General features: G+C 41.0%; 2 protein-coding genes across 2 annotated transcripts; one reads left to right on the top strand and one right to left on the bottom strand.

Moving 5' to 3' along the window:
* Positions 1-996: 996 nt before the first annotated feature.
* LOC108414737 (cytochrome c oxidase assembly factor 7) lies at positions 997-3170 on the bottom strand. Its single transcript, XM_017687643.2, has 3 exons — positions 2786-3170; positions 2163-2303; positions 997-1746 (listed from the first exon to the last, which is right to left on the bottom strand). The coding sequence occupies exons 1-3, from the start codon at positions 2889-2891 to the stop codon at positions 1304-1306; spliced, it is 690 nt and encodes a 229-aa protein (XP_017543132.1). The 5' UTR covers positions 2892-3170; the 3' UTR covers positions 997-1303.
* A 50-nt stretch (positions 3171-3220) lies between these two features.
* Positions 3221-24014, top strand: zyg11 (zyg-11 homolog (C. elegans)). Its single transcript, XM_017688509.2, has 16 exons — positions 3221-3646; positions 4970-5135; positions 8703-9217; positions 9825-10070; positions 13770-13910; positions 14391-14567; positions 15977-16041; positions 16231-16330; positions 16525-16575; positions 16699-16860; positions 17184-17231; positions 17675-17872; positions 18347-18399; positions 19945-20042; positions 20173-20352; positions 21211-24014. The coding sequence occupies exons 1-16, from the start codon at positions 3644-3646 to the stop codon at positions 21225-21227; spliced, it is 2220 nt and encodes a 739-aa protein (XP_017543998.1). The 5' UTR covers positions 3221-3643; the 3' UTR covers positions 21228-24014.
* The last annotated feature ends 332 nt before the right edge of the window (positions 24015-24346 follow it).

Below are 24346 nucleotides of genomic sequence, written 5' to 3'. Positions count from 1 at the left end.
ACAGGCTGACTGATCTGATGCTTGAATAGATTTAAAAGAAAACTGAATGTTTCAACACATTTAATGTGCAGTTTTTATTATTCTAGCAAAATTTTGGTGCCACTGGGCAGTTGCCCAGGTCACCCATATGGTAAACCCAGCCATGTATGCATCCAAGGGGTGTAATGAGTTTTATAGCACTCTATAAATGGCGTTTACTGTTTGTAACTCAATTAGGTAGGATAGAATCCAGTATTATTAGACATCAGGTTATGCTACCCACAGCTTAGGCCCTCAGTGCTAAATACATTTTATTCAATTTCCCCTTAATCTATTATAATATAATGAGCCTTTTTAAGACAAAACACTGGACGATCAAGTGCCAATAATTTTTTGGACATTTCAGTGACCAGCTTCTTTCTGATCAATAAACATGTGTAAATGGTTAAGTAATGGCTATCAGTGTAGCGATCAGTGAGAGAGGTGTACTCGACGTCAGTGGATGCATCCACTGCTTTTGGACCCTGTCAATCACTGATATTGATCAGGCGCCTGGAGGATTTTAATACCCGGTGCCGGCAGCTTCGATTGAAACCCCAGAGTACCAGGTTGGGAAACAGTGATGTAGAGTTTCTTAAAGTGCCTGCTGTCTCTTGATCTAAATACCCCAGGTTTGTTTTGTTTTTGATAGATTTCCAGGCAACAGAACTGAATTTGGAAAAAAACCATTTCCACTCTGGATTTTTATGAATGATGCAATGGCACACTGTGAAAGTATCTCCTGGTTAAGGTAGCAGAGACCAAACACCGAATCACAGCACAGAATATGACCTACAGGATCAGAATACATCAGAAAACAAACCCATGTCATGTGACATTTCTATATGAGGTAATAGGATTAAATGCATTGGCTGTGACTGTGAAATACAGTGATTACCATAAGTCACCCCAATGTGAACTGTAATTTCAACACAATGGACTACATGTAAATGTGAAAGGATCACGCTGTACAAACGATCAAAAATTGTTCATATATTCTGTATATTGTATTTTGGATTTATTCATTTTAGTCCTATTGCCAAATTTATAATTATTTCACACAAAAGGTCATAAATTAAAGTTCAGTGCATTTTCAAAATCCTGAATCCACTGGTAGAGATCTTAAATTTGGAAAAGGCATAACATCAATGCAATGGCACAGTATGTACACAAGTATTGATCCATGGATGATACACAAACTTCTCACACCTTTTGTTCCCCATATCCTTTAAACTGCATAGCCCATCAGAGGATACACACACGTCACAGTCCGGCTCTCTGTCCTTCACTCTCCGAATTTTATCTGCTGCTCTTTCTGTTGTCCATGGAGTTCTTTCGCTCTGTTCTTCAACTTCTCCGCCTTCTCGTCATCCTTCTCTGTGCCATCGCCTAGTTTGTACATGCGGCTGGCGTTGGAGCAGCCCCAGACGTGGCCCAGCTCACAGGCCCGCATGGCATACTTCAGAGCCAGAGACATATTTTTCTCCACCCCTGCTGAGCCTTGGATGTAGAGGGCACTCAGGTTGAAGCAGCTTGGGGCAAAACCCCCGTCACAAGCCTTCACATAGTACTGCTGAGCAGCCACAGGGTCTGGACCCCCTTCCAAGGCTCGACCATCATGGGCAAGCAGGCCTACATTGTGGCAAGCGTCCACTGACTTCTTCCCCTTGGTGTGACATGCCTTCATAAAACAGGTGTAGGCTGTTTTCAGACACTCTGTCACTCCACCTTGTATGACAAAGAGAGGATGAAAATGCAAGTTAGCAGCGGGCAATAATGGACACAGCGCACACAGGACTGACTTTTATTCCCTTTTCTTATTCTTAAAGTTGTATTTTTAAATATTATTACCCTGAAGTCTTGTTTGTGTGGTTTTACACACCAACATACAATTATATGTTGTCTGTGGGAATGAATAAATCTGTATGTGTTGCTTATTTAAATAAATGTGTTTTGATTGGCTGCCTTTTATTGTGCCTCATGTAAAAAGCTTGACATACTATGACTCAGAAGTGACCTTTAAGTGTTGAGGAAAACGCCCTTCCTGATAGAACATTTGCATCATTGAGAAATACTTAATACAACTTAATAAAGTAAAGTGCATATCTAACATGACATCGCCTTCAAAGAAGCGCTGGCTTTACCTTTCCCCGTGACATGGTAAGCTCCAAGCTTGTAGCAGCTTTCACCGTGACCATTCACCTCACAGTTGTGCTTGAGAACCTGAGCTGTGGACTCGTAGTCTTTCTTTACACCCTCAAAGTAATCTGCCAGTCTCTGACAGCCTAATGAACAGAAGATAAAGCAACCGAGTTAAGAATGTTTAAGTCACCTGTTAGTAAGTCACCTGTATTTACACGTACTTCAGAACAATTTGGATCATTTTAATGGACTTGTACTTCTGAGTACTTTCAAAAGATAACACTTACTCTAAGCCCTTATTCCTTTTTGGTCTAATTTTCATTTTGTTTTGTTTGGTTCACCACAGCTTTGCTGTTAATCACACTTGTGAGCATTACTTCAGAGCAAAACTATAAAAAGAAGAAGAGCACCCAGAAAATCTAGTTTTTCAGCATGCTGGATGATTAAGAAGCTCCACTGTATATGTAGCTAGGTTCCTCCTTTTGGGAGTCACGTATCTACTTGATTCACTCACTGTTTTGAAATATTCTTTGTAATCGAGGGTCATTCGGCTACACGGCGCCGACACTACAGCGGTCAGCACTGCGAAATAAGGACAGCGCTCAGCGTCCTGCACATACTGCACCTTCAGGGTCTTTCTCTCGGTAGCACTGATAGCTGTACTCCATTCCCAGGTTGTCTAGAAATTGCTTCACCTCCTTTTCGTCCTCAAAATTAATCAGCCCAGCCATTGCGTGAGGACAATTCGACTTACGGAGCAATTTCACGTGTTAGCCACAGCGAGCTAACCTAGCTGTGTCGAGCATGTGACCTTGGTCTGTGGCGGAGGGTGTTACTGTTATCAGTCACAAGAAAAGAAGATAATTAACTGTAAAGCCTCCATTGGAGATGCAAACTCAAACACGGAGGAGTTTTCAAAAACCTGGGAAAAACACAGGAAAAGGCTAAAATACACCGGGGTGTCGGGCTCCTTCCTACCGCTAAGCTACTCGCGACACCCCCAGCTTCCGTACGCCCCGCCCCCGTCCGTCCGTCCGCCCCTCCCTCCGTCCGCCGCGATGTGTTTCCCGTGTGCCGACCTTGTTTACTTGCCGAGACGCCGCTGCAGTTTCCTCCCGTGCGAGAAAAACCGCAAAATGGTCTCGATTTTACCATAATGTTGGGGGGATCGACATCTGCGGACACCATAGGGCTCCGAGAAGATGGTCTGGGCGGAGAAAGACCCCGCGCTGCTTCCTGGGGATCAAATACGTTCTGCGTTTTCCAACAAGTTGCACTGCTAGCGAGCGGCTGCGGCTGCGGCTGCTCTAAGCCGTTTAACCGCTGCCCGAGCTGCTGCTAGCTCGCTCGCTCGCTCGCTCGCTAACTGACTCGGACTATCGGGTCTTCTCTCGGCTAGACCCTCGAGCCAGCTCGCGGTCGCTGATTTCGGACATTTATTTCGCGGTGGATTCTACACGCGTCCACATACCCGCTTTCAACGATGGTAAGACTTCGTTTATCCAGGCTAGCCTCTTCGCTGGGTTAGCAAGCTAGCGTTACATACGTGTTCGTTACAGCTGCTCTTAGTTTAGTAGCGCGTAACGGGAGTCGAGCTCGAGCTGCTAGCCGAAAAGCTAAGTTTAGTGAAGACGCGCTCACATCGCCAAGCCCGTTTTAGACCAGTGTGACACTTTGACATTTAGAGCATTTGACTTTGCTTGACTTTATAAAACTGCCTGTTAGACCTGAATATTTTAAAATAGACCGCTTCACATTCTGTGCTGGGCGAAGATCAAAGATCTGTTTTTGTTGCTGTGGTTAATGTTTGTGTGAAATCCGTTTTTATCGCGTCCAGTTCTTTCAAAATCGAAGCTGCTTGGTTCAAAATGCTGCGCTGTGAAAATACAGCGACATTGGATGTGCTGAACAGGATGGTTTCTTGAGAAACGGAAGATTGTGCTCAGCACTGTGAAAGAACGAGAAGCCTAAATATTTAAATAAATGTTGATTTTAGTTCACTGCATTAATCAGGTGACGCGAATCAAAATGAAGGATGCCGAGTTTTAAGCAGCGGTTGACTGAATACCCAGTTAAGACCTCAGTAAAGGTGTCAGTACTGACTAACTGCGGCTCTCATCACTAAAGCGTATACACACTGATAGCTACGCTGATGAGACACTGTAGACTACAGTACGGTACATGTTACGATTCAGAGGGATGTGCCTGTAGACGCACAGAGAATGCCGTTAGCTGCATTGGTTAGCAGTGGTGGACGAAGTACACACATCATGTACTTGAGTTGAAGTAGTTAAAGTTCCTCCCTTTAGACCTCCATTTGAGTAAAAGTACTGAAAGATTATGACTCTGACGTCCTGTTATCATTTTTGTACCAAGACTCTTGCTTTATCAACTCATTTTAGGCTAACATACTCCAGTGCTACTCTCGTAACACCAGTATTTTAATGGTATTGATTAGTCTGAAGCTGAAATGATCAAAAGCATTGATTGCTGTTCTTGCTTTGCACTTCTTTCGTTTTGACATGTCACGTTTTTATACACACATGAGCCAAAAGGAAAGACAGTTTCCAAATTGTAGTGGAGTAAAAAGAAAGATATACTTTGAAGTGTAGTGGAGTGAAAGTAAAACGTCACCCAAAATAGAAATACTTCAGTAGAGATACATGAAAAAATTACTTAAGTACATTAATGAATTACATGTACTTAGTTACTGGCCACCACTGCTGATTTGACTGGACTCTTTGGTAAATCATTATGAAGAAGTGGATTATAGTGTAGTGCTGAAGGTTGAAGAGGCTGTTTGTTTCAGGACGAGGCATCCCCACCGTCTCTGATTGACCTGTGCCTGTCACTGGTGAGCTCCAGGCTGGAGCTGTTCTGTGTAAAGCTGGCCGATGGCTCGCTGTGCCTACGTGAACCTCTGATCTTCCCTCAGGAGCTTGCTGATCAACTGCTCTGCAAGATGGCCACAGAAGGTGAGCAGAAACTCACACTGAAGTAAAAGCAAATGCCACTGATTTTTCAACATTTCTGCATAATGAAATGGCTGAGATGTAAACAGTCGTTCAGAGTTTGATGTGAAATGCTCCGTTCTCAAGAAACCGAGTCAGAGCTGTTCGCAATGGTGGTGATGGCAACCAGACGTCTGAAGTGCTGAATCCCTCTAAAAGCTCACTCACAGAAAATGATTACGTGGAGTGGTTCCATTATGCCACATGGTTCTTGAAACATTTACAATAGTTTTGAGATGGGATTTTGGCCTAAAATGCATTTTTACCAGCAAGGTGTTGTACCAGCAAGGTGTTGTTGGGTAAAATAGCCCCCAAAGGAAACCTCTAGTTGGCTGTCATCAACATTACATATTGACTCAAAGACACATGTAGATTCTCTAGTGGTTTTGCATAGTAAAGAAAATGGCTATGGTTGTGTTGCAGGCATTCCTGGTTCCTGTCACCACCACTGCAAAGAAATCGGGATTTGTTATCTTTCACTGTAAAGCACCATTTCACGTCAAACCTCTCCGAATGACTATTGAATTATGCTGACATTCTGAAAAATCACTGACCTCAGTTCTGTTAGAAGTGTGAGTTTATTTCAGGGCTGATGAGTTTTAAAGAATTAAACACAAAGTGACTACTGATGTTGAACAATCAAGTTTACACAATTTACCTCTTACGCCAGAAATAATCAGTCACTTAAGACACGTTTAGTGTTTGGAGTTTGCTTCTTTAGTTCTTACTACAGCTATCAAGCTAAAGTAGCTTACAAGCAATGGTATCTTATACCCTGCCAGTTAGCACTGTGGAAACTGCATGCCTAAGTCATCACACACTTGCCTCAAATCATGTAGAGTTTTTATTAATCTCACCACTGCTGGTGGTTGGGAGAAAAATTGGCATGGTTAATGTGAACGGCTACGCTGCATGGATGACACCACTGCTCCACGCTGGGGAGACCAGAGTTCGACTCCCCATCCAATAAAAATCTATGAGCAAGACTCCTGATCCGACATTCACCTACCACTGTGAATCGACCTGGATTAAAGCCCCTTCTGAATACATGCGTTTAAGGATAGAGTTGTGATTTGAGCTTTGTCTTCTTCACAATTTTATTCTGTATGAAACAAAAAACAAAGTGTAAGCTTCATCAGATAAAATAGAAAAAAAACTTTTCTTTTTATAGAAATAATCTGCAGAGAAAAGTACTAAATTGCAGTGTTTGTCACATCTTTTTACAAAACATAGAAGAAATATAGCGTAAGGACTGTGATAGTATCATACTGTGGCTTTTTATGTGCAAGTTGTACGTTAGTAACCCGTCATTTCTGTGTATGTGAATGCCTGCTGACCGAGTGACTTCAATTGTGAATGTGAGTAGGGAAGTGCTGAGAAATCATTCGAAGCATCTACAGTGCATCCGGAAAGTATTCACAGCGCTTCACTTTTTCCACATTTTGTTTTGTTACAGCCTTATTCCAAATTGAATTAAATTAATCTTTTTCCTCTAAATTCTACACAAAATACCCCATTGTGACCATGTGAAAAACGTTTTCTCGAGAGTTTTGAAAATTTATTAAAATTAAAAAACAAAGAAATCATATTTACATAAGTATTCACAGCCTTTGCTTAATACTTTGTAGAACCACCTTTGGCAGCAACTACAGCCTCAAGTCTTTTTGAATATGATGCCACAAGCTTGGCACACCTATCTTTAGGCAGTTTTGCCCATTCTTCTTTGCAGTACCTCTGAAGCTCCATCAGGTTGGATGGGAGACATCTGTGCACAGCCATTTTCAGATCTCTCCAGAGATGTTCAATCGGATTCAAGTCTGGGCTCTGGCTGGGCCACTCCAGGACATTCACAGAGTGGTCCTGAAGCCACTGCTTTGAGATCTTGGCTGTGTGCTTCGGATCGTTGTCCTGCTGAAAAATGAACCGTCGCCCCAGTCTGAGGTCAAGAGCGCTCTGGAGCAGGTTTTTATCCAGGATGTCTCTGTACATTGCGGCATTCATCTTTCCCTCTATCCTGACTAGTCTGCCAGTTCCTGCTGCTGAGAAACATCCCCATAGCATGATGCTGCCACCACCATGCTTGACTGTAGGGATGGTATTGGCCTCGTGATGAGCAGTGCCTGGTTTCCTCCAAACATGACGCCTGGCATTCACACCAAAGAGTTCAATCTTTGTCTCATCAGACCAGAGAATTTTGTTTCTCATGGTCTGAGAGTCCTTCAGGTGCCTTTTTGCAAATTCCAGACGGGCTGCCTTGTGCCTTTTACTAAGGAGTGGCTTTCGCCTGGCCACTCTGCCATACAGGCCTGATTGGTGGATTGCTGCAGAGATGGTTGTCCTTCTGCAAGGTTCTCCTCTCTCCACGGAGGAACGCTGGAGCTCTGACAGAGTGATCATTGGGTTCTTGGTCACCTCCCTGACCAAGGCCCTTCTCCCCCGATCGCTCAATTTAGACGGCCGGCCAGCTCTAGGAAGAGTCCTGGTGGTTCCGAACTTCTTCCATTTACGAATGATGGAGGCCACTGTGCTCATTGGGACCTTCAACGCAGCAGTAATTTTTCTGTATCCTTCCCCAGATTTGTGCCTCGAGACAATTTTGTCTCGGAGGTCTACAGACAATTCCTTTGACTTCATGCTTGGTGTTTGCGCTCTGACATGCAGTCAACTGTGGGACCTTATATAGACAGGTGTGTGCCTTTCCAAATCATGTCCAATCAACCACAGGTGGACTCCATTTAAGCTGTAGAAACATCTCAAGGATGATCAGTGGAAACAGGATGCACCTGAGCTCAATTTTGAGCTTCATGGCAAAGGCTGTGAATACTTATGTAAATATGATTTCTTTGTTTTTTAATTTTAATACATTTTCAAAACTCTCGAGAAAACTTTTTTCACATGGTCACAATGGGGTATTTTGTGTAGAATTTTGAGGAAAAAGATTAATATAATTAAATTTGGAATAAGGCTGTAACAAAACAAAATGTGGAAAAAGTGAAGCGCTGTGAATACTTTCCGGATGCACTGTAATCATGCTAATATGAAACTGAGGGCTAAAAATCACTGTTGCCTTCAGGAGCAGCGCTGTAAGCCTTACATTTTACGCATGAAGATTTTATTTCGAGACAGCTGCATTTGAAGTGTTTCTAGTGGCTAGTTTCTATTTTAAACCAGTAGTTCATAACTGTAATCAAGTGTCTTGTTCAAAGCAGAGATAATGACAGGTCTTTTCAGTGATTATGCGGATTGCCTGTTGGTTTCTAAATAAAGTACTGAAAGGTCTGCTGGGTTTTCTCTTGTATTTTGCAATTGGCATGGATTTGTATGGGTTTTAGAGTGTGACATAGTAGTGAAGTTAGGGAGAGAATTTTTTCCTGGATGTAATAAATAAAGTAATCCCTTTACAGGTTCAGAAAAGTAATCAGCAATTTGTAATGAATTACTTTTTAATGAGCCCAACATGGGAAATAACTGATAAATAGTGATGAATGTGAAGTAATGTCAAAGGCAAACATGTTCTCTTCATTCTATCAGGCTTGCTGAATGACAGTACGGTGGGGATTTTCCGCAGCTGCCAGCAGCTTCGCCTGCGGCGTGCCTGCATCCGCACTGCCCGCATCTCAGCAGAAGCCTTCCAGCGTGCCCTTTGCCCCCACAGGCTCCTGGAGCTGGACGCCTCACGGGTCAACGCTGACCTCACCATCACTGACATCCTGCGTGGCCTCTCTGCTAACAAGGGTCTGCGAGAAACCCTGCAGAGACTGGTTCTAAATGGCCTGACCATGTCGTCACTGGAGGAGCCCAGTCGCCGCTGCTTCAGCTCACTGCAAGGCCTGCGGGCCCTCAGCATCTCCAACGTAGACTTCTATGACTCAGGCCTGGCTGACGTGTGTTCACTGCCCCGCCTGGAAAGCCTGGACATCTCCAACACATCAGTGACCAATCTGACGCCATTGCTAGGGCTTAAGGCTAAGCTCCGCTACCTCACCATGCATCAGCTCAAACGACTGGAGATGACTACTGCCCAGCTGCTGGCCGTCCTTAGCCAGGTGAGGAGTAGTCCTGCATTCTTTAGCTAATGATTTTTTTTCTAGAGTAATTTAACGCATTTAATGTCATTCTAATAACTGGCTAATCTAATGATCACCACCACCATCATTCAGTGTTCCGTCTGTGCAACATCCAAATGCTACTATGATTGTGGAACAGAACAATTGAATAAAAAATAATAAAAATTTCATTGTTAGCATTGTGAATTTTGTCAACCAGGAACTTAATGTGGGACTTTTAACTTAACTGTTAATGTGGGACTTTTCGGACAATTGTAAAACTGGACAAAAGAGTTCCTCAGCCCATGTAACACAACAGTGAATCATAGTATGTTAGTTAATAGCTTTCATTTAAAAGGGAACTCTAGACCAAGCAGCCATTGTTTGCAAGTGGGTCTTTTGGCAAACCTATGAAGTTACAATGCCTGTCAGCATGTTTTGAAAGAGGCAAATGCATCATAATTGAAACCTCTGACAGACCTACTGTTCCCCAATCTTTTAAAGTTCTACAGTAACTATGCTCAGCTGAAATATTCATTTTTCTTCCATGTTAGTTGTGTGTAGATTGTTTGTTTCTTTAAAAAAAAGTCTACCCTTTCTTGACCAGCTGGAGGGCTTGCAGCACCTGGACATCTCTGACGATAAGCAGTTCACGTCAGACGTGGCACGCCAGCTGCTGGAGACTCCCGGCATCCTCCCAGCACTGGTGTCTTTGGATGTTTCGGGCCGGAAGCAGGTGACCGACACGGCAGTCAGAGCTTTTGTGGAGGAGAGGCCAGGCATGACTTTTATGGGTCTGTTGGCTACAGACGCAGGATTCTCTGAGTTCCTGTCTGGAGAAGGCAGCTTGAAGGTAGGTTAGGAGAAATGAGCAGTCCTTGTCTGCTAGGGCTGGGTTACAGAATCACAAACCTGTATGATGTAGATAATTGTCAATTATTATTAAATATGTTTTCCACTGCTGCATTTCAAAAAGTCTGAATAGTATTTAAAAACCCTGATTTAAAAAACATCTGCAATTGTCTGGCCCTTTTTTGCCACAATCTCCTCTTGTTCAGAGACATTTTCTTCAAACTCGTAGCCTTTTTTTAACTCTCCATAATTCCAACATGGAAATTAGCTTGCTAGCTAACTCTTGTAACTGTCATGCTGATTTGTACTATAATGAATGGATTAGCAATGTTAAAAGTTCAATTCAAAAGCAAAGGCTCAGTCGTTTTAATGTAAATACTGAGGGTGTAACAGTGTCCGTCATTTAAATGTGCCAAGGCATCGTCTAGAATGGATATTTTATTACAAAATGTCGCATTGTTTGCACACCAACGTCTGCAAGCGTTCAGCACCATTCAACACCATACATCCAGCACTCATCCTGCCTCCCAGCTCTAGTTATTAGGAAGCTGTGAATAACATGATTACAGTCATTATTTTTCTTCATTCAAATTTATTCAAAAATATCGCAAGGATACCAAATCGTGAACCCGGTACCGTGACTCATATCCTGGGCTGATATGATGTTTATGGTGGTGGTTAAGCCTTCAGGCACTTTCCTCTTGACCAGGGGTGCATGAATCTGGTTTCCAGAACAGTTCAGTAGGTTGCCAACTTAAACACTCCCACTGAACCTGATGATTAACAGATGAGTTGTCTCGTGTGTGACTGAGCAGGTAAATGACCAAACTGTGCTGGACACTTGGCCTCCGGGACTGGAGTGAGGCATCCCTGCTTTGAGCTTTGTTCTATGATTATTGTTATGGAGTTGCAAAATAGCAATAAGATTTCAGTCTTAATACGATATTTGAATTGTGAGAGCAAATGGGAGCAGCAGTGTTTGAAAAGAAGCAACGTGGTAATTGTTGTTGTTATTATTTTTTTGCGGTTTGAATGAATAAATGAAATTCATTGTCATTCGTTCATTCTTTTTATTTATTTATTTGTTTTATTTTATTTTATTTTTTAACCCATTTTTTTCTCATCAATTTTGTTGTGTCTAATTACCACTGCCTAGTTGGGTCTCTAACTGGGAGAGTGGAGGTTATGTGCTTCCTTTAAGACATGTGAAGCTGCACCACACCTTTTCAAACTGCCACAAACTACCTGCCAATTATATCAGCTGATGGATGTCTGCTATTAGCTAGCATTTTGCTGAGTAATGGAAGGAGAGGGAGGACCATCCTACCCACCCAGAGAGTGAGGACAAATATGCTGACTTGCACTCCCAGCCACAAGATGGCTGTGGCATAACCAGGGATCAAATTCGCAATATCTCAAGTTGGCCTGTCACAATTATCACACTATCACCTAATCACAGCTATTTCAGACGATCACAGTTATTAAGACTGACTGCAGTCATTTTTCACAGTCATTAGAAATCACAGTGATGTGATGCAACAAAAAAATGTGAATTGGGTGCTCATGGTGAGGACAATAAATCTAAATAAAAAACTATAATAATAATAAAAATAAAAACACTTGAATAATATATCAATTACTGAAACAAACAATCGATTATTCGGCTTATGAATCACTATATTTCCAAATAACACTTATGTAGCTGTCCACGTTTAAATGTAGCTTTTTTTTTTGTTTTATGGACTTGCTAAGACAATAGAGATTAATAACGTATTTAAAAATTTCTGTTTTACAGCATTTGGCTGATGCTCTTATCCAGAGCGACTTACAGTTTGATTGTTTTTTACACAGGTAGGCGAACGTGGTGTTAGGAGTCTTGCCCAAGGACTGTTATTGTTATAGTGTAGGTTGCTTACCCAGGCGGGGGATTGAACCCCAGTCTACAGCGTAGAAGGCAAAGGTGTTAACCACCACACCACACCACGTTTAATTACACTACACTACACCAACCATGTTTAACACCAACCACCAACCAAAGTTTAATGAACTTTTCTGCTAATACAGAATATTAATAGAACTCCAGTGTCTTTTTACTGTCAAAATTTAAAACCAAGGATGTGAAAAGTAGGAGCAATAAAATATAACAGAACAGTCAGGTTTCCCTTAATGAAGTAAATTTAAAATCTAAGTGAAATAATGTTTTTAATATACACTGAGCTCTGGGCATTCTGCTGTCTGTCTGCACTCTGTTGTAATTAAATCCTACAGTCTTGTGTAGCGGAAGGGGAAAGTGGCGAATGTTTGTGGCCAACGTTTTTATGAATAGTTAAATTAACGTTTTTTTTGTATACATTTCATTTCAGTAGCCCTTCATTCAGCTGCCTTGTATGTCCGCCGAGAACTACCTTGTGAAACTGCTTGTGAGTGGTGCCGAATCGTTAAGAACCAATCCCATTTCACCACTTGCCCCTACCACTTAGCCTTTAGACCTCTGTGTTGCGCGTGCCATTGTATTATCTTAGTTTAGTGTCGTTTCAATGTGCTATGGTCGTTTTCTTCGTCACAAGCATAAAAGTTAATGTATTGGTAGCTAGCCAGCTAACTTTCCTGTTCCACCTTAAATAGTCCAGCAGTTCTGACGTCTGAAGCGCCATAATGTAACTGCTGCACCATTTAAGGTGGAACTGGAAAAAGCAAACAAGAATATCTGACTTCAGCGTCGTATCACCAGAGAATTAGGAGTGGGTGATAGTAAATAATTGTCTTAAAGCCCCTCTTTGAAGGCATATGATGCCCTAAATGTAACTAAAGCCAAGCAGCGAGGAGCTGAACTTTTCCCTTCTCTGCCATCACTGAAGAAGGGCTGGGTCACCTGCAGAGCAGCACTAGTGGCCTAATAATGAAGCGATGTTATGTTTTATTTTTTTTGTTTTGTTTGTTTTTGAGGATCGTTCCAAGGGGTTAGAAGAACAAAAAGAAGGGGTGGGGTAAAAATAAGAAATGGGATTGGGCCTAAAACAATGACGCAGTATTTAAAAGTGCGAACGTTATCTGAAAAGTGAGCAGGGTCGCTGTGAATAGTAGTTACTGGTTTCTCTGTTCTGACTCCATTAACGATATCAGAGAACACACTTCTGTACTTCACATACTACACAAATGAGTGCACTTCTAATGGTATATGCACTATTTTTACGTACAGTTTAGTGTGCTAGTATGCGGTTTAGGATGCGACTCTCGCACTTAAGGATTTTGTTCTTGAGACTGACATCATGTTCTTTGAGCACTATTGTTAAAGCATTCCTAGTGAGTGCGAGAAAAATGTGTAATGACGTCATCAACAAACCATTAATTTGATCATCGATTGTAGTCAACCAAGTTGAGTAATCGATGCATCCATTAATAGCTAGTAAGTAGGGTGGGTAATTGGCTAATTTGGCCATTTTAGGCTTGCATTGTAGTGGTTGCAAACAATGAACAAAAAAAGACAATTAAATTGTAATTTAATCGAGATTATTTATATGACAGTCATCAGCTAAAATTTCATGATCGTAACCAGTTGTGTTAATTTTTAAATATTAATGTTTTCATTGCATTTGGCTGTAGAGAGATGGCCTAATGTAACTATGTCCTCCCTGACTGAGCATGTGCCTTTAACTCTGATTAATGTGCATGTTTTTGCCTTTGTATTTTCTGCCTGCAGGTGACGGGAGAGGCCAATGAGACTCAGATTTGTGAGGCTCTGAGGCGCTACAGTGAGAGGGAGGGCTTTGTTAGAGAGGCGCTCTTCCATCTCTTCAGCCTCACACACGTGATGGAGAAAGCTCGGCCTGACATCCTCAAAGTACGCACACAATTGCACATACTGTCTTTTTCTCCTCTCTGCAGTCCTCCCACACACTCTCAGGGCTGCGCTTTTATCTTAATATAGCCAAACCTATGATGAGTCACAGGTCACTCACCCCTATTTATGCTTCCCCTACCACACTCTGGTACTTTGTTCATTTCGATCACTCGCTCTTTCTGTTATTCTCTCTGCATGCATTTCTGTTTTTGCCTCACTCTTTTCCTTTAATGACTTTGATAGATTGTCCATCGCTTTTACAATGCCAGTCATATTAGTAAACATTTATCTTCTGGTGTTATGTGTAATTTACCCCACTTAACCAGTTCTCATCTGTGGCAATATCTGCACAACCCATTGACATTGCTTCAGAAAACTACAGGTGCTTAACTTCCATGCACAACCCTGTGCATGTTATTCCATTACTCCTTGCTTTCTGTCTATTAACAACAGTTTGTCCCCTCTCCTCCTCTTCCTCAGCTGGTGGCATTGGGGATGAAGAACCACCCCACCACTCTGAACGTGCAGTTGGCAGCAAGCGCATGTGTCTTCAACCTCACCAAACAGGACCTGGCCTTCGGCATGCCTGTGCGTCTCCTCGGCAGCGTCACTCAGCTGCTCCTAGAGGCCATGAAGACCTTCCCCAACCACCAACAGGTGCCCTCTTGATTCACTCTGTCACTGATGAAATACAACCTATTACACATCTTTCACACACACTGATGACTTACTTTTCCAACCCTGGTCCTGAGGTACTCTTGTCCTGCAAATTTTATTGTTGTAATGTTTTTTCTGCTCCAAAACACATGCACTCATGCTCAGGAAGGTCTTGTTTACTCCTTAAATGGCCAGCAGAGTTTCATTACACTTCAGTAACTGAAACTTAAAACTCTCATTACACTTTTCAGTAACTTAAAAACAACTCCGCCAGTTTGCACTGTAGCACATGTTGCTATTAAATAATAATATGTAGGATGCAGTAATCTTGGGGTTTTAAGTTATTAATCGTCTGATTTGTTGGATCAGGTATTTTGGGAGCAGGAAAAACTAAAATATGCATTACAGAGATGCTCCAAGATCAAAACTTTGCAGACTTCAGCACACTGCCTCATTTACCACACCTGATTCAGCTCCTCAGCCAATTAGTTAGGCCTTCATGAACTGAATTTAAAGCATTAGATAAGGTTAAACACTAATCTTTGTGGCATTTGGCCCAGAAAAACACAAATTTTTATGAAGAGAAGTACTAAAAATTAAGATCAGTAAGATATCATAAACAAAACCAAACATGCAAAGCATTCTGGGTAGTTTTGCCCCAGGACCACAATGTTTATATTGAGTTTATGGCAACTGAGAACTGAAAATAGTGTCTGTCAGTAAATGTCTGTTTAACCAAAACTACTTGCTATTAATTAAAGTCATATCAGCCAGTATTAATAGTTATCTGAATTTGATTCATACAAAACTGATATCAGCTACACATTTTCACATCAGTCAGGCCCTGATGATTAGTACTCTTTACAATTTTTTAGTATTCATGTTTTTTCAGTAAAGATTTATTTAGGCTCCAAACTCTAAATTAGCATTGAATAACATTAGACATTACATAATTGTCAGTAAATTTTCTTCACATATGTAGTTTTCCATTTACAAGGAAAACACCCATCAAATAAACGCTGATATACCACCAACACGAAGTCTAATGAAGTTCATACTTGCATGTTAACATTAATTACAGATTCACCACAGAATCACCTCTACTCTGAATATGTACTTAAAATAAAGACACACACACACACACACACACACACACACACACACACACACACACACACACACACACACACAATGCACCTCAAGGTTTTTTATCTTGATTTTCAAGTCTCCTCTACAAAGCCAAGCTCGCTTCTTTTCGGAAGCCCTGTTGCTGAGAAATATAGAGAAAGTAGAACTTTGTGAGTTCCAGAAACACAGGGAAGTTGTAGTTGTGGTTTGTCCTGTTTGATATTTGGTGAGCTAACTGGTTCCCTGTGTTTTTTTTTGTTTTGTTTTTTTTCTTCCTGCAGTTGCAGAAAAACTGCCTTCTCTCTCTTTGCAGTGACCGCATCCTGCAGGAGGTTCCCTTCAACAGGTAAGCCTGCAGCTAATTACATTACCACCTGTTGCCACTATGTCCTCAACTGACTTATTAAGAAAGCTAAGCTAGTACTTGGGGTGGTGTTTACTTGTGCGTGCTCCCTTTATACCGAAACTGCAAAACAACGTTGTTGGTTATGCTTAGATAATACTTGTTAACTCTGCGTGTGTATGTGTCTGTCAGGTTTGATGCAGCTAAGCTGGTCATGCAGTGGTTATGTAACCACGAAGATCAAAACATGCAGAGAATGGCAGTGGCCATCATATCCATCCTCGCTGCCAAGGTGAGCTGCCACAGACAGCAGGATGACTTTGACTTCAAATGTGACACGTGGTTCAGTGTCAGTCTGGCTGTCAGCTTTGTGGCCTTAAGTATGCTTGACTCTCAGGGTGAAGTCAGGACACTCCATTCTCTCCCAGTCAAAATTTCCTGCACCTGACAGCTAAAATAAACTGTCTCTTTCTTTTTCTCCATCAGCTGTCTACTGAGCAAACAGCACAATTGGGAGCAGAGCTGTTTATTGTGAAGGTGAATTGCAAGCTTGATTGCCGTTTTGGGACAATATGATGATTTGAAATATTGCTTTACTTTGTTTTCCACCCTGTGATGTCTTACTTTATTAACTCTCTCTCTCTTTGTCTCTCTCTATAGCAACTGCTGCACATCGTGCGTCAGAAGACGTCTCAGGGCACAGTGGACGCTACATTAAAGTTCACACTCAGTGCCCTGTGGAACCTGACTGATGAGTCACCCACCACCTGTAGGCACTTCATAGAGAACCAGGGCTTGGAGCTCTTCATCAAAGTGTTAGAGGTACACCTACACAGCAGAAGTCACTAATACAGACACCTTGTTACTATGTGTGTGACATCACTGTCACATTCAAACCTTTTCTTTACATTATGTGAGCATTTCATGACCATTGTACCTATAGAAGTGGTCCACAGCTATGTGGAATAAAATCTTGCTGCATTAATGTACATTAAAGTTAAGAACATGCTTTATGACCGTGATGATGAGCAGATATATCAAATTGATATCAAAGAGTATAAATTAACTCAGAGTAAATAACTAACAAAGAATTTAATTATTCATATTAGTCCAGTAATTTCCTTTTTTTTTTCCTTTTCCTCCAGTCTTTCCCTTCAGAGTCTTCCATTCAACAGAAGGTCCTCGGCTTATTGGTGAGAATCCGTGCGATAGTCTTTGAGTCACTGGAATCATGTTGTGCCTTGCTTCTGTATGAGCAAGAAATGGGAGTGCCTTCATATTTCTTTGGTGTTAATTTGAAACGGGCAGCACCCAGCAGTGCTCTGATAAGGAACGAACAGAGGAAAGTCAGCCAGCGCTTTGGGCAGGAGCGATCATTTGCCTGACTGAGTCACACTAAAGACTTATGCTAATGGATTCCTTTATTTAGAAAGCTTGTACCCGTGTGGGCAGGACAGGGCTGCTTACAGGCCTAATTACTGCACAGATGCTGCTGCTGCCGCAGCCTTTTCCAATCATTACTCTTAACAGGAGGGGGAAAAGTTGGGGCAGTGTCCCCTCTGAGTGCTGATGATAACATAATGTATCCTTGTACCATTTAATGAGTGTAATTTGGTCTTTCTGGCATGTGTTTCAGAATAACATAGCTGAGGTGGGAGAGCTGCACGCGGAGCTGATGGTGCAGGGCTTCCTGGATCATATCCGCTCTCTGCTGCACAGTCCTGAAGTGGAGGTGAGCTATTTCGCTGCAGGAATTCTGGCCCACCTTACTTCGCGTGGGGAAACCGTGTGGACCCTGGACCTGCCACTCAGAGCCACACTGCTGGAGCAACTGGTACGTGTGTGTGTGTGCGTGTGCATGTGGTGTCTTCATTTATGTTGCTCATCAGAAGAATAACAGTAAAGCTCTATTCAAGCTGGTTTACTTTTACCAGACAAGGTTCTGTAAGGAAAGCTAGAGAAGGGATTATAAGAAATTTGCCTGGCAGATTTTTAAGATATGAAGTATCTGTAATTGAAACATCATAGCCCAGATGTTTACAATAGCATTAGACAACAGGCACAATCTTAAGCAACAATGACAACAGCAGTGTCTGTTACCTGGTTTTGTTTTACTGTGAGGTAAATTGAACAGGACATTAGATCATTTATTTAAAAATGATTACTTGTCATACAGATATAAATTAAAATGATAATAATAGATTATAATAGATTAAAATCACTGATGAATGAAATCAATGAAAAACCAATGAAATCCAGCTGAAATAGGGCTCAAGTATGTTCACTCGTGAATGTTTGCCTCTTCCAGCACTCAGCAATTCTGAAGTGGCCCACACCAGAATGTGAGATGGTGGCCTACAGGTAAGAAACATTAGCACACCTTTTCACTTCTCTCTGTACTCTCGGCATACTATATCGCTGCTGTCAGAACAAATCCTCGTATCTCCAATATGGTAACTTTACAGGAGAAGGAAAACAACTTAACTTTTAATGTAAGAATTTTTTCCATTATTTTGGGCTATTTCTTTTGGTCCATTCATTGTGAAACTTGCACACAATGGACAACATAAAGGACAATAAGCATTTTCAAATTATGTCAAAAACCAAAAAACAACAAAAATTTGACAACAGCGATGTGCTACCTAGAATTAGGGCTGGGTGATGTGAAGAGTATTTACCTTTTGTTGTTTTTTTTTTTTTTTTTTTTTTTTTTAGGGAACAAATTAGGCAACATCTTGAACATTGTGGTAATCTTAATGTGCCTCACTAGGCATATTGTATTCATGTTCTATGTCACTGAACTGCACTTGGAAGATCAGGGTTTGATTCCCTGTTCGTAGGAGAGCAACTACTCGTGCTGCATTTGTCTGTCATGTTAAGCTGTTTTGCTCTACTCAGTGTTGGTGTACTAAGAGTAATATGGAGGGTAAAGATTTAGTACCTAAACAAACCTCCTTCCCCACCTCAAACCATATCACCTACAGTACAAGAGAAATGTAATTGTATAACATTTGTGTTCGTTTAGTAAACAACAGACCTTCTTAATTATTTCCAAATGGATTTTACTGTATTTTTGTACTTTATTATAGTAAATGTTTTGAATCTGTTTAGCAACAATTTGCAATTTTAGGCCATTTGAGAAAGACTGCAGGAAAAATGAGATACACAGTCATATGCAGAAATGTGTAGATGTTCTAAGTAAAAATAAGTTAACGCACCTTCTACAGAGAGAACAAATTTTAGTGTACAATATACTTTTATTTATTGAATTTAACATACTGGAGCAACTGGAAAAAAATATAACATAATATAATATACACGGGGGGCAGTCGTGGGCTGGAGGTTAAGGAACGAGCCATGTGACCGGAAGGTTGCCAGCTCAATCTAGCTGTACGTGACTGAAGTGCCCTCGAGTAAGGCACCCAACTCCCAACTGTTCCCCGGGCACCGTGGATAGGGCTGCCCACTGTTCCGTGCAAGTGTGCTCACTGCCCCTAGTATGTGTGTATTCACTAGTATGTATTTGGTGTTTCACTGCATGAATGGGTTAGGTTGCAGACGTGAAATTACCAATAATAAGAGTAAAAAGGAAAAAGAGAAAAAATGTAATAAATATACAAAATTATTAGGATGGGTAGCATTTTGTTTTATTTCTTTTAAAAATGTTAAATTAAGCAAACGCACGCTAATTGTGCATTAAAATATGCAGACGTTTGTTCTCTGTGCACTTATTTTCATTTAGAAAATCAAGAAAACTTGGAATTTAACCAGGAGCACTCAGCCTTTTGCATATGATGGTATATTGTTCATCGCCAAACGACTGAAAAATATCAGGTTATATATATTTTTAGTAAGTCAGCCCTTCAGAGGACAATGTGTTTATTGTTATTGCGTTTTGAATTTTAGGTCATTCAACCCTTTCTTCCCCCTGCTGGAGTGCTTCCAGACTCCCGGGGTTCAGCTGTGGGCAGCCTGGGCCATGCAGCATGTGTGCAGCAAGAACGGTGAGAGAAACAAACTGTTTCTCTGTAGTAAATGTTGGAAATCACATCCTTTAATTTAAGCTATGAATAGAAAGATAATGAAGGGACAGTTATATAAATATGAATATGCGGTGTGTTTGTGTGTTTGCAGCTGCTCGGTACTGCAGTATGCTGTTGGAGGAAGGAGGACTGCGGCAGCTGGAGGCGGTTCGGTCACATCCAGATACGCACAGTGATGTTAGGCGTTTGGCCGAGAGCATTCTGGACAGCCTTCATCGCCACCGAGCACGTACAGGCTACACAGGAGCAACACAGGCACACACGCACAGAGGTAAGGCGACATGTATACACAGACCTTTTATATAATAACCACAGACAGCAAATCAAAAAAAGGAACGACACCAACAGGGAAGAGTGAAATACTTAAATGCCCAAACTGAGCCTTAAGGTCCGTCAGCTGTAAACACAAATGTGATCAGAAAAGTTGCCCATGGGTCAACACAATGGGCCATATTTAATAAGGGTCTCAGGTACTGTTCTAGCATCAGGTTTCCTGTATTGATACAGTCACATTGTCATAAAACTAAGGGTGTACGATATATTGGTGGTTAATATGTTGCAGATAAATGTGAAAATTATTATTATTAATATTATTATTATACCAATTTCACTACATCTGAAAATTATAAAACTGAACATATGAAACCACAAAGTTTTAAATGTAAAATTTTAATCTATTGTTAGTCTTTTCCAAAGGTCGCTCACTTGCTAACTTCTTTGCAAAGTTAGCAGTACATCCTTGGGCAAGACTCCCAGTGTTACATTCACCTACTGTTATGAATTATGAATGAACTGTAGATCATCTGTTAAATAAAATGGATAAATAATGGCAAAGTCTACCGTAAAGGTCATGAATGATTTTGTTATGTCATGGATATGTCAGATGATCTATCCATAGTTTTAACCTACCTTACACTAAAATGCTAAAAAGTCAAATAATCAGTTATCGATTCTGGTATTGTCCGCATTAAAAATCATATAAAAGAAAAAAAAGTGATCAATCCTCTCACTGAATTTGGACTGGGCCTTGTGTTGTTGGTCACTTCATTTCAATAAAGTTGATTGAGTGTTTTGGATATTTCAGTGAGATGTATCCTAGTGACATACATGTTTTTCTGTCTGGTTCTAGAGAGAGATGTTCCATGACCTGGATAGGACTTCACTGGTTTCAGGATGGCACACAGTGTACTTACCTGGAAACTCTGTGTGTGTGTGTTTGTATGTTTGTGTGTGTTTGTATGTGTCTGTGTGAATTGTCAAATGTCCTCCTCTCCCTCATGCTCTCTTCCACCTCCAGCGAGGGGCATCTGGGGGAGAGTTACAGGCGTTTGTTTGCACAAAGCAAGTTATTTATTATTTTTGTCTTTTCTCTGTTTAGGAATAAGCAATTTTATTTTAGCATTTCTGTTACTAGAAAATATTCGGGTAGAAAGGGGCAGCGACTAAAGGGAATAGCATAGCAGGCTGGGAAGCGCGTGTGTGTGCGCGAGTGTGCATGCCCGCATGTACTCAAAGAGCATGCTTTAGTTCCTCTGGATGCTTCATATGCATAGCTGGATGGATTTGATTTCAAACGCAGTTTATTCCCTTCAGAGTGAAGCTGGTCTGACAGATACTCGTCCCTTTGGACGCAAATGGCAATAAATCTTGGTCAACCATACAGATGAGTAACAGTATATGAATATTCAATTTTTGTCCTTTGAGAGTGTTTATTGCTAAATGTTTATACTTCCATGTAAGTAGACGTGTGCATGTATGTGCGTGTGTTGGCGCGTATGCTTGAGTGTATGGCCGAGTAATTAAGTTGTAATTTCTTTGTACTTGTCGGAATTTGACAGCATGAGAAGTTTGATGCGAAAGTATCTATTTTTTTATATACTGTACACTGTACTGTATATGGTATCTACTGTGGCAGATGTGCTGTTCTAAAGAGTGCTATGCTGTGTTGCACGCAAAGAAATAATGCTAGCCTATACTTAGGTTTTAATGTTGTGAGCAAAATGGTACAAAAGAAGAAAAATAAAAGCCAAATTTGATTTTTGAGGATTATCCAGCGAGCGTCAGAGGCAGATGCTGGGTCGGAGGCCGTTGAACCCTGAACTTCACTCTTCATTATTGCACAGTTCCTAATGACCTTTTCAACTGGTCAGTCAGACCTCTTGTTGGGCAGATGTTGCTGCTCTTGTGCTTAGAGAGACCGTGCAGCGATCTGTGACACCGGACCTGATAAGGATGCCTTTATTTAACATCCAGAGATGCTGGGGATTCCACCTTACAAAGTTCCTAGAGGAAGAATCCTGACTTACTGTGACCACCACTATCCCACCTCTGGTCATGAGGGAATCCGCTCGTCACCCTGATGTCTCTTCCATGGGAAATCATAACAGCTCAAGTCTTGCACGTTGTCTTCTCTCTAGAACCGTTTGATAGTTAAACATTGAGTGTTCATGTCATTAGATCAAATAAGATGTTCATAGACAAGTGAAACTTGTCCTGAGGAAGAAAAATTGTTTACCTTGTCACCTCTGCTTCGTCCCATCTTTAAGCCAACGAACACTTCAGACTGCTTTTCCTTTCTATTTCGATTTTATGATAGTACGTATGTATGCTTCCTTTTGCTGCATGGAGTTTTTATTTTCAGCAGTTTTTCTTTAAAATGATGTATGATGTGGGGCCATGTACTTGACCATGAGGAAGCCTGTAATTCAGATAACACTAGAAAAAAACACTCGTTATTGTGGATCATACAGAGAACCAGACTGATATCACGTAAAAACTAATTCTTTCCCATTTAATTCCATTCGGTTTAGCGTGAGGTTTTTGACAGTATGTCCAGAAGATACAGTGGACAATGAAAATGGCTGCAGGTATAATTATATGTGTAGATCTATTTTTTTAGAGACCAGAGATTTATTGGCTGATCCATTGTGTGATAGTTACAGATTTCAGGGTAACACACCACACTTTGTTACTTGGCATGCTACTTATTAGGTTATCCTAGATTGGTCTTCAGTTGTTCTTACATTGGATCAAGAAGCCTTACTAACTTACATTTACTTCATTTCCTATTTGTTTAGCCACTGAATAATGGTTCTAAACATTTTATATAGATCCACTGGGTGTAGTAATGTCACCACCATACCTGAACTACAGACCATCTCTTTACACATGCACTTTGTGTTTTAATATTTCGAAGAGTTCATTTTTTACAAGTCTATATGTGCAACCAATGCAAACTAGACAAAAAGTTCTGTTAAAACTGCCAACCATCAGAAATGTCCACTGGCCTCTATAAATTTCTTTTGGCTTTTTTTTTTTCTTTCTAATCTCTATCAGCTGCATGTAGTGTTCAGTCAACTACAGTGAACAGAAAACCTGTTCATTTCCAACACTACAGGATGCCAATATGCGAATAGGAACACTGACTTCAATTATAAGGTGTCAGCAGATTTTCTGTTCTTGTCTAAGTGCATCGAAGCCTGTTAAAATGACTGTTTACTGTTACTACAGAAGTGAGGTTGACAAACACTGGGGTATTTCTTTAAAGCTTAATTCACTTCAGGCATTCTGACTGCACTTTGAGAACTCCACTGGCCTTTTTTTCACAGTGTAAAGAATACAAATACACACACACACACACACGTTTATTCACCAAGCTTTGAACCTAATGCAACAGACTGCCAGCGTAGTAGGACCAAATCCAGATTCCATGGTCTATGAGATTACCCATCTCTGAAACCAACATAATTGGTACATGGCCCCTCATAAAATCCTGTGCACTATAGTAGTAGTAGTAGGTTTTTTCTGTTTGTTTTTTTCCACCAACTTTGAGGATGTGGGGTGGGAGCCTGTCCAGATCAAGCTAAAGCATACTGCTTCCTCAGATTCCCATCATATGCAAACCATGTTTCCTGAATAAAGAATGTAAACCTATGCTGCTGTAATGTCTGATTTCATAGGAAACCAAGCAAATATGCTTGCAGAGGTGAGTAGCGTGTCCTGTACCCATATTTAGTTAAAGGTATTATAGAACCACAGTGGGTTTTTTTTTCTTAATACGCCCAGAATGTATCACCATTAGGATCTGAAGCTTGTTAGGCACCATGTTCGCTTTCTGATGCACTGGTCATCTAAAACACAACACCAAACCTCCAGAGTGAGACGTGTGACCGATCCAAAAGCAGCACACAAAAAACAGATTAGCAACAGTGACTACAATGTACAATGAATAAAAAATAGGATTCTTTTCCTCACAAATGTACTTA

This window comes from Pygocentrus nattereri, chromosome 4 (genome assembly GCF_015220715.1).
Source record: "Pygocentrus nattereri isolate fPygNat1 chromosome 4, fPygNat1.pri, whole genome shotgun sequence".
Taxonomy (NCBI): domain Eukaryota; kingdom Metazoa; phylum Chordata; class Actinopteri; order Characiformes; family Serrasalmidae; genus Pygocentrus; species Pygocentrus nattereri.
The sequence above is the reverse complement of the archived record's forward strand: the minus strand, read 5'-3'. Positions and strand labels throughout refer to the sequence as shown.

Bases quoted from the DNA above. Each gene is read 5' to 3' on its own strand.
- LOC108414737 (XM_017687643.2), bottom strand. From the start codon at position 2,891: ATGGCTGGGCTGATTAATTTTGAGGACGAAAAGGAGGTGAAGCAATTT. The intron at 2,304-2,785 runs GTGCAGTATGTG...TCTGTTCATTAG, and splicing joins CCGAGAGAAAGACCCTGAAG to GCTGTCAGAGACTGGCAGAT. The intron at 1,747-2,162 runs GTAAAGCCAGCG...TTGTCATACAAG, and splicing joins TTACCATGTCACGGGGAAAG to GTGGAGTGACAGAGTGTCTG.
- zyg11 (XM_017688509.2), top strand. The intron at 16,576-16,698 runs GTGAATTGCAAG...CTCTCTCTATAG, and splicing joins CAGAGCTGTTTATTGTGAAG to CAACTGCTGCACATCGTGCG. The intron at 17,232-17,674 runs GTGAGAATCCGT...CATGTGTTTCAG, and splicing joins AGAAGGTCCTCGGCTTATTG to AATAACATAGCTGAGGTGGG.